Source organism: Osmia bicornis, chromosome 11, assembly GCF_907164935.1.
Source record: "Osmia bicornis bicornis chromosome 11, iOsmBic2.1, whole genome shotgun sequence".
In the NCBI taxonomy this organism is placed as follows: Eukaryota; Metazoa; Arthropoda; class Insecta; order Hymenoptera; family Megachilidae; genus Osmia; species Osmia bicornis.
Window position 1 is genome coordinate 8,199,755 of NC_060226.1, and position 12,537 is coordinate 8,212,291.

Sequence of the window (12,537 nt, forward strand, 5' to 3'; positions counted from 1 at the left end):
TTTATTAAAAAATTACTGAATATATGTTGGTTTTCCAAACTTAATGTATATTAACTTCTTGTTCTACAACATCTTGTCACACTTGTGACGCATCTTACAGTCCAAATGTGTCAAATTTAGTTAGTACTTTTAGTATGGTTGAATTTTGAGTTTAATTTTAATTATATGCTATTCAGTTACGGAACATTGAATGCGATGTATGCATGATACTTCATTTTCGTTTATTTGTTCTGAAAGGGTTAAAATATCTACATATACAGTTTAATCGAACTTTGTTTTTCATCAAGAGGGTGAAGATAAAGTTTTTGTAAAAACGAAAAGTTTTCTGACTTGTCCACTACAATCGGTTGTTAGTGTATTTTGAATTTCTAACGCTACTTATGTACACTGGCAGAGTAGCGTTGAAACAATCCGATGATCAATAAAAAAAGAATATTAAGATCATGTATATAACTTACATGAAAAGAAAATAAGCTTGAATTAGTCCAGCTCTCAGATATAGAATATATTTTAAAGCTATTTCTGAATTTTTAAAAAGTGAACAATGGACATTAATGTTAGACGTCCATATCATGTTCACATAATACATAATCTAACCTTACATAGTTTCGTTGAAACATCTTTATTTAAGACCTTATGCTCTATCTGTTTTTCGTGGAAATTTATACCAAAATTTACTAAGTGATTTGCAACAAGCCAAACAAACTTTTGAAACAGATCAGGTATGAACATAAGTCATACTTTGAGTATTTCAAATGAAGGTAAGTTTAAACTTAACATAGCTAATTTTTTGAAGAACGAAGTGTACAAATACTTATTGTAAATGGATGTATAAATAAAGTTATCCAATTAATGATAGAAATTATTTGGTCAGTTGCAACTCGATTGCAGCGCCACTATTCTAGCGTCGGATTGGCAATACAGACCATATCCCAATACGAAGCTACCCCCATCACAGGAGTATCAGGTCCTGTGTATACGACCGCGTTTTTCATGATACATAACACTTTTTATGTATGATGGTTTAAAGTTTTGTCTTTTGTATTTAATAAGAATTTCTCCGCTGAAATTTCTGGTAAATATATTGTATTGAAAACTCGACTGTCGTCCTCAAGTGTCCTACTATTGAACAGTGTGTTTTGCTGTGTATGAAATGAATCTAAAAGTGCTGGAAGATACTTCTAATCAAAGTGATCAGTGACAAAAGTGCAAAAAATTTGGAATTCAAGCACGTCGTAACCAGTGAATTGTGCAACGTTAAATATTTGATTGAATGCAAGGCATAAATTCGCTGCTGCATTAAAGTGAAATGCGTTGTTGCCCTGCGGAGGCACCTACGCGCTTGGGCCGGACCTGGCCAAGTTGTTCCGAGGCTGCGCGACCTAGCACGAACCAAGGCTAGGTAGCCTACCACAACCTGATAGACGGAGTCAGATTGAGGAGAAAGTGTAAGAGAAAGAGAGAGAGCGGGAAAGAGTAGGTGTAATCGCACGCCTGCGAATGTTGGAACTCTTCGGAGCAGGGAGCAGAGACCGTACAACCGGCGAGTCAGTCGACTATTAGTGGTCTGTGACTCTGGAGGTAGCCCGACCACCGCAGAACCGAGCCCGACGCAGCTCGGTTGCGTTCGGGCGGTAGTCGGGGCCAGTCGGGCGCTCCACTGCTCTTTTCGGTCTGCTCGTTTTCCTCAGTCCGTCGTCGTTGCGCATCGAGAGCAGTTGCATCTTTTCATTTTTTTCGTTAAAGCGAACGAATAGTACCATTTTTTAACGCGCTATGTGACGGATATCACGGGGCACCGTGCGTACCCCGCCTTTTGTACATCATTTCCACCCTGTCCTTCAAGCCTGCCTCTTTACTCTCCTTTACCTAGCAAGAACCGTGAGAGAGACAGAGAGAAGGAAGGAGCACGTTGTAAACGCAGGCACGTACGTACGCAGGCACTCGCCAACGGAGGGGCCACGAGGGCCCCGTGGAAGTGTGCCTAGGAAAACATGGAGTGTCCACATCTTGCTCAAAGCGTCCAATTCGGCGGTAATGACGTAGAAGCTAACTGTACAAAGGATCTACCATTCGTCTGCGCAGGTAGGACCTTATACGAAATCCCTAAAACCTTTTACCCTTGCAGCTTGAAAGAGGTTGCATCTATAGATCGAATTTAGGTGTCTTTCTCCTTTGTTCCTCGACCGATCCTTCTCAGGTTGAATACTATTTTGCACGTCTTTCCGTCTCGGCTCGATCTCGATCTTGATCTTTTCTTTATATTCTATTGTCTCCCATCTTCTTTTCTCTCTTTTGCGTTCTTTATCCACTCTCTATCTTTCTTTCTCTCAGTATCTGTCTCCGTCCGTTTCTCTCCCCGGTCTTTCTCTTTTTCTTTCTCTCTTTACCTCTCGTGACCGAGGCCCCGGCCGTTCCTCTCGCGGCCTTGAGCCGTCGTAGTCGACAAGACGGGGCAAACCATTTCTATTTTCATTTTTTCAAAACCCATCATATGTATATTTTGAGGAAAAAAGTAGCAACGTGCAAAGCTCATCTATTTTGTATTCCCAGTTAGCGTACGCGATATCGATGACACTGACTGGCGGATGCACGATTGTATGTATCAGGAATGGAACTGATCGTACGAAGGTATATGTGTACGTGTGAGTTTTATACGGGTACGACAGAGAGACAACTCCTATATGCTCGTCGTGTTGCGCGGGTGTGTACGTGAAAGTCCACTCCTCTTCTTGATGCATTCGTATACGTGCAAATATAGTTTAGGTGTATGTGTTCGCCGTTCATGGGTGTTTACGGAGCGAACAAGAGCGTCGTCGTCGGCGTCGTCGTCGTAGACGTGCGCGTGTGCATCGTCCTGCTGGGAGTTCTCAGTATGCGGCGCGGTCGTCATTGGAAAATCAATACCAGACGGCACTAATCAGCTGGTCTGAGATCTGTCATTAGAACTCGCCAGATAAACGTGTTCATCTTTCTTCGACATTCCCGTTTCTTCAGCATTTCGTGTGCTTCCGCTCGGCAACCTGTTTCGTGATTTCTCAAAGACCGAGTTGCATCAACGAAGAAAACGTTAGTCCATCGTTAGTCCGTTCTCTCCCTAACCTCTAATACCGCGTCTACCCAAAACAGACGCAGTACTTGATCGCTTCCCTTTAAGTCTGCGCTCCTATTCGTCCATTTAGTAATCGATGCCGAATCGCAGGCCTTCTTTTTCCTATCTCAGTGACCTCCTGCCGTAGAACAATCAAGAAGGAAGTATTTTAACAATCGACCATTGGGGTTCCCTGAAAAGTGGAGGCCCAAAGCATCGTCAGGTTTCTCCGAGGAGAGTTGGTCCTTACTTAAATAGGGAATATATCTCGTGTTTCATTTCTTCATTGAAATTAATCCATAGAATCTGACGCGTTTCACAAACAGTATCCATCTCGTTCATCACGCTGGCGAGTAGTAAGAGAATGGCGGAACAGTAGGGAGAGATAGGGGAAGGAGAGAAATAGTCAAAGAAGGAGAAGGAGAGAGAGAGAGTTCGTAGAACATTTTAGCGGTGTACCAGCAACGATGAGTCAGAGCAAAGAATTTTTTGCAGACTTTCGATTGCTCAACTCCGTACTCGTGTCGATCCGCGGTTTCCCGAGTCATACTAGTCGAGATGGTCCATTCGAACCAGACGGATTCTTCGTTCGGTTGGCAGCCGTTACTCTCACGGAGAGATCGTTCACGCTCGGTGAATCGCAACGTATCTAGATTGCAAGATCAATTTAAATATCGCCGTGTTGTATTGCGAACGTTGGTAAGGAATTACCGGGCTGCTGCTGTGTGACGCGACTCGCGCAGGAGAAAAATCGTCCCTCGTGGGCTATAAAAGAACCCCATGTTCCATAGCATCCCACCTCACCCTCCCCCTTAGCCCCTCTTCTGCCTCTATTCCTGCGCTGCAAGCTGCTTCGGGTACGACGTTGCAAAATCGATAACGGCGTCGTTGCTAATCGGATGCCTCGATATGAGTGGCACATTGCACGGACGAATTTTCGCTTCGGTCTTATGGGTGTCGTCATCCTCTTTTTTCCCTTCTGCCTTTATCTGATCCCCTGTGCATCGGGTCATTCGGGAAAAATCAAAATGCGCAATAGGCGTGGCGAGCCGAATGGTTCGTCACCAGTGATGAAAGAAACAAAGGAACTGATGGAATAAAAGGAAAAAACGTGCATACGATCTTTGGGCAGTTGGCTAAAAGATTTAGTAAGTTAGAAACAAAATGTCATCCTACGCAATTAAGAAGGGAACTCTTGTTCATCGATTTGAATGGGACTTTTTTGGTTGACTGAAGTTAGTTTCCTTCGCACCCTTAAGGGTTGATCAGGAATAAATAAGGTGTAATATTATTTTTGTCTTAGATCCCTCTATATGTAAATGGGATTCGAAGTCGTAATGAAAAAGTAGCCTACCGTAGGCTGACGCCTTACCGACCACGCCACGATCATAAAGCAGTAGCTTTAATTTCGAATATCTCACGAACTATTAATCATTTCCTCTCAAAACTAAGCGTTATTAGCTTCAGTTTTTCAAGTTCTATCAGTGTGCAAAATGCCATCAAAAAGTCTGCGTCACACCTCAGGCTCTTCCTTGTATATAATATCAAAGGAAACCATCAAGGCATGCAGTCTGCGTTCGGCCATAAAATATATTTCACACAGGAAATTCATGGCATGCATTTTTTTATAATTTATGGTTTGTTATCCTTTGATCATCAATGATGAGTCTTTCGAACAAGATAAAAACTTGAACTACGATCGCGGGTAGTACAGCTTAGGCTTCCGTTAATTAAAAGGAACTGTAGAAGAAGAAGTGTCCCACTACTCGTCTTGTTTGTCCATATTCTTTATGTGCGAAGACTTGCTTCTCCTAAGGCTGAAGGCAAGTAGTGGGAAACTACTGCCCCTACAATTATTCTTAACTAACAGAAGCCTGCGAATGCCTAAGTGCACCCTATTGTTCATAAGTATTTGGACAATTGGTGGAACCTGACTCAGTTGGTATGAATTTTACCAACGAATAAACAAAAATCGTTGAATATTTCGTTTTTTGTAATTGCCTGGATTCGATCTTCTAGAACTATCGTCCCAATTTTCATGTACTGTGAAAGTTTCACGTCTTTTTATTACTGGCTTCAGTGTTTATTTTACCACCTAAGAATAGAAGAGTTGCGTCGAACGAAATCGTTTATAATCCTTATAAAAACAAAAGGAACAATGATTAACAGTCGCAAAACCATCGGTCGGTTAGGTTAATGTACACACAGACGTAATCGCAAATATTGTAGTCATAAGATACGAATTTAAAAAAAAACCGACAACGGCCATGAAGTGTTAAAAATGAAATGAGAGTTCAGAACTCGGCATCTCGTCATCAAAGCATCCAATGTGCTTCCTCGTGGCACTTAATTGTAGAAATGCGTCGTCTTGGAATGAGATCAATTAAAGTTGACGCGTAGCACGACGAGCGTTTGCTTCGAAATTCTGGTGAACATCGCGTGCCAAGAAAAAAAAAGAATCCAACATGCAAAATCCCGATAGAAGGGTGCGAGACATTTCGCGATCGATCGACTGCGAAGGGGGTGTGTCGAACAGCCTTCCTTCCTTCCATTCACCCCGCTTTTACGCGCTCTCTTAAGAATTACGTAAGCCAAAGAAATGGTATATCCTGGCTTACCAATTTCGCCTTTTTTTGGCTTTATTTCTAACTTGGCTACATCCCATTATTTCGTAATATTCGAAGCTCCTTACCTTTCAAATCACCTTTAATTATATGTTGAAAATTTGTAACTTGGAATATATGACCTAATGCTATGTCCCATATCCTCATACTCCAGCACATGATTCCTCTTGTACTGCACCTTAATTTCATTTCATTTGATCTCTTTTGAGGACACTAAATTTGACCTCATTTCTGTCATATTAATTGTTTGTAATTTCATAAAAATAGCAAAATGATAGAGGGTAAGAAATTTCGTAATTTAGTATTCTCGTTCGAGGAGGTTAGTTAAGGTATCGTGGTGAAGATTCTGAAGAAAAAAAGTAGGCGAGGAGAATGATATTTTTACCGAGTATTTTATTACTGTCGATAGTGTGTGGCACCGAGAAAAGTACGTGGCTCTGTCTGTACTGCGGAGCCGTTCACTGCGGACGATACGTGGCAGGCCATGCGTTAAAGCATCACGAAGAAAATACTCAACACTGCGTTTGCATCGACTGTGAGAACCTTGCAGTATTCTGGTAAGTCGAACCCTACGCTTTCGCCATTCTCCTTGTCACACGATACACGGCCTCCTAGTCTTTTTCGATACAATATTCAACATCGCCTTCTCGCCTTTCCCTTCTTTTATTCGTAGGCGGCAGCCATACTTTGAACACGCTAAAGAAAAATATGTCGACTGTTCGATGAACAATTTTTTCCTATGTGTCTTAATCATTCCATCGAATTAACAATGATTCCCGTAGCAATCGTTTGAGAAATAACTATATTTTATGCTAACCAAACCACAAGGACCAGTAGTAGAAATAACATACTGCGGAACATGTTGGCCTTCCCTAGGGGAAGTCGCCTCAATACTTGAGAGTTACTACGCATTACGCCTAGGCTAGGTTTGGGTTAAGTTACACAAGACGTATTCGCTTCGGTATTTGTTTCAAAGCAAGTTAGTTTAGTTAATAACCGGTAAAATGGGTAATACACTCCTTTGTCACAGACATAACTCGAGTATTAGTAATGGCCTATCACTGGTGGGACTTGTTTCCCCTAGGAAAGGCTCTGTTCTGTGCATTATTGTTCCCTTTCAAAAAACGACGCAACTATCGGACCAACGTAACAGTATTATAACAAAGGGGAACCATATTGATGGTGAAACGTGTTTTGCAGTTATACGTGCGACGAGTATGTCGTCAACGACACGACGACCGGTCAAATCGAGAAGATACGTCGTGTCACGTTCCGCAAGGACGAGCACAAAGAGAACGAGGAGAACTGGAATACGTCGTCGTCGACGACACCGTCCTCGATGAGGGAGAACAGCGACAATGACAACGACGCGGATGCCTTGTGGAAGGCGGAAGTGGTGGTGAGGAACCTTCGGCCGAGGACGGCACGGAAGAGGCTGCACTCGTTGGACGGTACTAGCGGGGACAATCGGCCAGCGACAAAGCGTAGGAGCTCGAAGATAACCAAAGAGAAGAAGGTCGTCGGCCTAAGGAACCTTGGCAACACCTGTTTCATGAACGTCGTGTTGCAATCGTTCAACAACATCAGCCACTTTTGCGAATATCTTACGCAGATGCCCAGTCTCGAGGGTATACCTTTCGACGAACCACCCACGCACAGGGGGCGAATCGTCACCCCTGGTAGGGCAAAAGAGTTCATGAGCGACGCCTTGTTGGCTGAGGAGCTCAGAAAGGTTCTGTTAGGACTGAATCTTGGTGGCTCGAACGGTCAAGCAATTTCTCCCGAATGTCTGTTCCTCGTCATCTGGAAAGTTGTACCAAGATTTCGGGGCTACCAGCAACAAGACGCTCACGAGTTTCTCACCTACATGCTCGACAGGCTGCACACGGAGTTGTTACAGTTGCTACCCAGACTGGGACACGAACCCCTCGGTCTGCGTGGCAAACAGAGCATCGTCACAGCCGTGTTCGGAGGCACTCTTCTTAGCGTGGTAAGTTCATCTTCGCCGTCGCTCCTCAACGAAGGAGAATCTCTGAGCATTTAACCCTCAAACGGCGGAAGTTTGGGTAAAGACACGCACTGTCGGTGGATGACGAGACTAAGTTCCACCCTTAGGGTTCAGGTTTATTCTACACGTTTTAAGAAGCGTTCCCTCTTACAGAATTTACAAGGTTGCGTGTAACAGGGTGTGTCAGTAAGCATACTGTAAGTTAGAATTTATTAAAGGGGTGTTATAATTGTAACGTAGACCTTGGCCACCCACTGGGTGAGGGTTAATGCGTTTCTGGTCAAATTTTGTTATACCGACGTGGAACAACGGGAGGGTGTGCCCTTTCCGAATCAATGATCTTTTTGGAAAGTCATTTTATTCGTTTTCTTCTTGGGAGAAGCGCGGACAAATTATGGATCGCGTTTCCTCGCGCAGGTCCACTGCATGAACTGCCGTACAGATTCCAAGACGCACGAGCCTTTCCAGGATCTATCGTTGGATATACCGGACAGATTGCAGAGACGAACGAAGGAACAAGAAGAAGTATGCAGTCTCACCTACAGTCTGACCAGATTTTTCAAAGTCGAAGAGTTGGCCGACAGTGAACTGTACTTCTGCGATAATTGTATGGGAAAGCAAAGGTCCACTAAGAGGTTCTGGATACACAGGCTGCCTAATGTTAGCATCAATTTATTGTCCAATTACCTGCTACCGTTTTATCATTTTGGGTTGGTATAACTGTTCTTGTTTCAGGTGTTGTGCCTTCACATTAAAAGATTTAGGTGGTGCAATTCCTATCGCTCGAAAGTGGACACGCAGGTAGATTTCCCCATGAAATCACTTGACATGTCTGCATTTACGGTACGCGGCATGACTGGGACGAAGATGGGCGCTTCGAATAGCCACCTATATGACTTAGCTGCTGTTATTGTGCACCACGGTTCAGGGTACGTCTCTAATATTCCTTTTACTTATATTCATTTCGTTTCAGGGTTACAAGATGTATCAATGTTCTGTGATAATTTCGTGAAACGTTATCGTTTCAGTGCTGGAACTGGACATTACACTGCCTTCGCTGTTCACGACGGACAATGGTTTCACTTTAACGATAGTTCTGTACGACCAGCAACCACAGACGCGGTCGCCAAGTGTAAACCGTACATTCTATTTTACGTGCGGAAAGAATTCTCCATTCCACCCCCTTTGTGACGTTATTTCCCCAATCAGTCCCGTCCTGACGGTGCGAGCATTGACGACGACGACGATGATGAACGGATGAGCAAGAAGTAAGCGAACCTGAGTGGGATGCAACCATGGTAAATGGCCAAACGAACGAATAAGAAGACCTCAATAACCGTTTCAGAGAGTTTCTAAAAGAGAAAGGAAGAAATTGTCCCTTCCTTGTTTTCAATCTCATTCAATATCCATTTAGCATGTGTATCCTTTTATTAATTATCTTTTGTTGTCCTGATCGTATTGTCTATACGTTGAAAGTATTACTCTACATCGTATAGTAATTTTTCCAGATGTAAAGAAATAATTTAGCACGATGTACGAGCCAGCCCCTCTGTCGTTCCAAGCGAAACAAATTTGAAGAGCTCGCAAATGAGCGATCATCGCTCATTGTTTTGTTCATTTTAATTCCCTTTTCTCTTACGACAAACTTTTAAGGTTAGCTCCGTAACTTACCTTCTTTTTCCTAGTTATTTATTGTAGTCTCGATAAACTAAGTGTTTGGATATAATCTTTTATAGATTATTATACACTACTGCTCGATAGTCTTAGGATACTTGGTAAGTGCTCCAGAAACCTCCATTGTGAAAGATAAAAAGAATATTTCCGCCATTATGGACTACATTAGGAGGTTTTGACATTTTGATATTTTTGCTAATATTCCTTTACTTTTTAGCCATCATAATTTACCACGGTCATAAAGAAAATTGGTATTTTTATCATTAACCTAAGAATAAAATAACAACATTTATTTAAATATCATAATTTACGTTAAGACTTTAGGTGTCCTAAGACTTCAGGGCAGTGGCACACCTCGTACATACTCGCTGCCCTTTACGAGTTGGCGCGAGTATGGCAACGTGCAACTTAGGCTTTCCTTAGTTAAAAGGAAGCGTCGAGGAAGAAGTGTCCCACTACCCGCCTTGTTTGTCCACGTTCTTTATATGCGAAAATAGGAAGTTCTAGGTTAAGCTCTTCTTAGCCTCTCCCTATGTTCTCCCTGTGTTCTGCCAACACCAATGGCGAACGGTGGGATTCTCGTCACACCTATCCTTGACCAAGAGAAGTCTACGTTGCAGCCGAGTGTACATGTAGGGTTATGGCGTATACCGAGAAAGCTTCCTTTCCTTTTTTAGAAACAGTCCGAAAGAAAGAAGGAACGTTCTCGAGGCAGATCGCGGAAACGCATCGCCTTTAACGTTGATTTTCTTTATACTCCTTTTCGCTGATTTCTCTCGCGGTCGGTCGTCGGACTTAACGTCCCTTCGTCGAATCGATTAAAAAGAGCTCCTCCAGGCCGTGTAGCAAAATGGCGCGCGCGTAAAACGCGTGTCACATATATACATATAGTTTTTAAAACGCGAAAACGACTGGTCTTCTCGGTATAGACAGATTTCTTTCTAGCCTTAGCACGGCATCATCGTTATTTCGTGGCCACTGGCAAAACGAAAGTACCGTATAGAGCGAAACAACCCAAGCAACTCTGTTACTTCGGAGAACACGTGGTACCCAATTTTTATTCTCGACACGCACACAAGTACACCGGAGTCGTTTACACATGTGTGTCTACAAAATTACACGTATGCATTCATATAAAAACACGTTCTCTAACCCTTGCCCTTACTGCTCCTCTCGCGCCATATCCTTCTGCCCTTACGATTCTCGAAGGCTCGACGACTCTTATGTGATTATTTAAAGACTTATTTTTTCTATAATGGTAAGGATAATAACGATAATAAGTTAAAAGAAGCGTAGCAAAGAAACGTTTTATTAAGGCGATAAACTCGAGAATATGTGCGAGAAAAGAAAGCAAAAGAAAAAAAAAAGAAGAAGATGGAAGCAAGCGTGTGTAACACTACTACTTGAGGATAAATGAGATATGTACGAACGACGTATAAATAAAGAACATGAACGACGACATACCTTTCCTACATCTAGTCTGAATATCCATCGATTTTATAGCAAGTGGTATGTTCTCTTTTTTTAAACATATATTTAACGTAACAGCCATGAACAAATTGTTGCTCGTAATTAAATGCATGATTTTACAAATGTACACGTATGTATGAAATTCTTTAACGTCAGGGGAAAATGTAAGAAATATTTTGTACATTGAAAGACAAAAATATCCTCCTTTAATTGTTTCAACGACACAGTTGTAATATGGCTCACCCCTTTTTTCTCTGCAGAGAGAAGCGAGATTTCTTCTGTACCGACGTCCAGTTTTCACGTGGTCGACGTTTGGAAACCGACCTGAAGGAAACAGGTACGATCATTCTATAAAATTGTAGGCAAAGGCAACCATTTCCAACGTTTCTATCTCTTTTAACATTTTCGAATTTCCTTCTCCTGGCAGGTACGTCCTCGTCCGAGTTCTTTGGAACAACAGCCAAAGAACTACCTCGAAATTTCACTCTATCCCCTTTCCGCTCCACAGAGACTGGTCTCTCCTCGTTTTCCGGTAAGAATTCTCTAGCAAACGTATCACGCGCGCTCTTCACGAAGAATACCGAATAAGGATCTCTAGCTGATTTACATTCGTCCAGTTCTTTCTGCGTCTCCACGATTTCCTTCTGTCCTCCGCTTTCAGGACCAGACTTCTCGAAGGTTCGAATCCAGAGGTCGTCTCGATCGTATCTTCTGTACGGACGTTCAGGTGATTTCTTGTCGGAAACCACTGACGACTTCTCGTCTGGTGAATCACCAGTGGTACACTTTGGCTCCCCCATACCTCCGTACATTCTAAGTTCCTTTACCAACGACGATTCGGAGCAACTACCTGTCAAACTGTCATGTTCTTCTCGATAAGCATGATTTTCATAAATGACACTAGTGTTGGTATCCGGTTTCACCTGGTCCAGTTTCTTCGACCTCCTCAGTCGCGCTGAGAATCTTTGCACCAGACCCTTCATGCCGTAGGATTTAACCTCCCGATCTGCTTGCTCGCTGCGGGTTACGTAGTCGATTATGTCCGCTGGTGTATCCTCGAATCCGGAACCAGCTAGTCTGGTTATGCTAGGATGCGTGTCCAGGTGGTAATTTCTGTCCGGGGACTTCTTGTCCGGATCCATGTTGGTCAGTCGGCCAGGATGCTTGAACTTGATGGACGAAACGCTTGTCTTCTCTGATATGGTGAAGGGAAATCGGTCTTGACTCTTCCTAAACCGTGGTGAATCCCTCGTTCTCTCATATCCGTGATGTAATTTGGACGTTGAGGAAGCGTGCTGCGTAGCCTCGTATATCTTCTCCGTGAAATAGGTCATAGTGTTTCGTTCCGAGCAGATGTTCCTACGAAGTTGTTCAGCAGCTAACCTCTCCATAGAGAATCGAAGCTTGTCTCGATGGTGAAGCGTTTTTCTCTTTTTTCCAAATTCCTCCTCTTCGGAGGACGATTCCTGGAATATTTCTTGACAACCACCGTCACCGATTTGCTTCTCCAGCAGTGTTGTCCTCCTTTCTTCTGCAGCTCCCTCGCAGACTTCTTTCTCGTAAGTGTTCGTGTACTTCGTTCGATGATTTCTTGATCTTGCCGATGATTCCTGGTCTTCCAAACTGCTTTGATGCTCGTTTTGATTATCTGATGAATTCTGAGTCTGAAG

General features: G+C 43.0%; 1 protein-coding gene across 3 annotated transcripts; it reads left to right on the forward strand.

Moving 5' to 3' along the window:
- The first annotated feature begins 1,572 nt into the window (after positions 1-1,572).
- LOC114873935 (ubiquitin carboxyl-terminal hydrolase 3-like) lies at positions 1,573-11,086 on the forward strand. 3 transcript variants are annotated; one of them, XR_003789012.2, is made up of 7 exons: positions 1,573-2,085; positions 6,125-6,272; positions 6,916-7,705; positions 8,141-8,383; positions 8,459-8,652; positions 8,752-9,376; positions 9,460-11,086. XR_003789012.2 is itself a non-coding variant. In XM_029182739.2 (6 exons), the coding sequence occupies exons 1-6, from the start codon at positions 1,995-1,997 to the stop codon at positions 8,912-8,914; spliced, it is 1,629 nt and encodes a 542-aa protein (XP_029038572.1). In that variant the 5' UTR covers positions 1,573-1,994; the 3' UTR covers positions 8,915-11,086. The 3 variants fall into 3 exon arrangements, 2 of the variants coding, with proteins under 2 accessions (XP_029038572.1, XP_029038573.1); XM_029182739.2 differs by having other exon boundaries at positions 8,752-11,086; XM_029182740.2 differs by lacking the exon at positions 1,573-2,085 and adding an exon at positions 3,802-4,239 and having other exon boundaries at positions 8,752-11,086.
- The last annotated feature ends 1,451 nt before the right edge of the window (positions 11,087-12,537 follow it).